General features: G+C 34.0%; 1 protein-coding gene and 1 long non-coding RNA gene across 5 annotated transcripts in view; one reads left to right on the plus strand and one right to left on the minus strand.

The window, feature by feature from the left end:
• The window catches only part of LOC106874424 (hydroxysteroid 11-beta-dehydrogenase 1-like protein), a 162,683-nt gene that overhangs the window by 154,350 nt on the left and 7,171 nt on the right, over positions 1-1,162 (plus strand). For all 4 annotated transcript variants that reach the window (XM_052970463.1, XM_052970462.1, XM_052970464.1 and 1 more), the window contains one exon: positions 38-251. In XM_052970463.1, the coding sequence (XP_052826423.1) occupies positions 38-251 (214 nt within the window). The remainder of the gene's footprint in view (positions 1-37; positions 252-1,162) is intronic.
• Positions 1-1,162, minus strand: part of LOC128248702 (uncharacterized) — a 28,388-nt gene that overhangs the window by 5,327 nt on the left and 21,899 nt on the right. The gene's annotated exons all lie outside the window — the stretch shown is intronic.

The following is a 1,162-nucleotide window of genomic DNA, read 5'->3' on the forward strand; positions in this document are numbered from 1 at the left end:
ATATATATCCATGTCTTTATCTTTTATTCATTCAAAGGAAGCTGAAGAGAAAATGGGAGGTATTGATTTCTTGGTTTTGAATCACATCAAAGAAATATCTTTAGGTGAATGGAGTGGGTCCACTGATAACCTGACATTGCTCTCCAATCTCTTTGATATCAACTTCAAAGCATATGTACACCTGGCTTCCTATGCCTTGCCCTTACTTGAGAAAAGTGGTGGAAGTATTATTGTTGTTTCATCTATTGCAGGTATATATTTTTAACATTGACTTAATTATTTATCATTAAATATAAATACATCAATGATAGAGCACAACACTAAATGCTTTGCAGTATTTACTAAGGTCACTTAAAATTCTAAGTTCAACTACCAGCAAAATATTTAGCTAGCTCAGTCAATTGTAATCTTTCACAATAAATTTGAGGTCATCTTAGCGTCCTTTTTTGTTCCCATAAGGGGTAACCCCTTATGCACTCAACACAGACCAATCCACTTTTACAGTTGGTATCCTATCTATGACAGGATCAATTGCTTTACTATCTCTGCTATTACATTTAGCTGTAAGGTGGGGTGAGCTGACAGAATCATTAGCATGCTAGGCAAAATGCTTAGTGGCATTTCTTCTGTCTTCACATTCTGTATTCAAATTCTGCCGAGGTGGACTGGAGTTGATGTAATGGACTTACCTGCTCCCCTGAAATTGCTGGCCTTGTGCCACAATTTGAAATCAGTATTAAATCTGGCTGTATCCTCTTCATCTTATGAAATGTCTTTCACAAAATTTCTCCAATACAATTACGTTTTGTAGCTCAAGTTTCTTTGTGATGCAAAACAGTAGCCTGTGGTGTGTTTTGTCTTCTTAAACACTGTCCAGTTACAATTAATGTTTTCCAATGTAATACTAAAATAAAAGCTTATCATTAGAGTAGCAGAAATGATTTTAGTACTGATGTAAAAATTGTACAACATTTAGTTTCATCCTTTCCACATTTCCAGTTTAAACCCTAGTAGAATTAGTTTCACATTTTGTAGCCTTATGCCTACATTGGAAAAAAAAAATAATAATAATAATAATAATGATAATGATAATAATAATAATGGGTTTCAAATTTCGGCACAAGGCCAGCAATTTGAATGGTGTGGGTAAGTCAATAACATC

Source organism: Octopus bimaculoides, chromosome 9 (assembly GCF_001194135.2).
Source record: "Octopus bimaculoides isolate UCB-OBI-ISO-001 chromosome 9, ASM119413v2, whole genome shotgun sequence".
Lineage (NCBI taxonomy): Eukaryota > Metazoa > Mollusca > Cephalopoda > Octopoda > Octopodidae > Octopus > Octopus bimaculoides.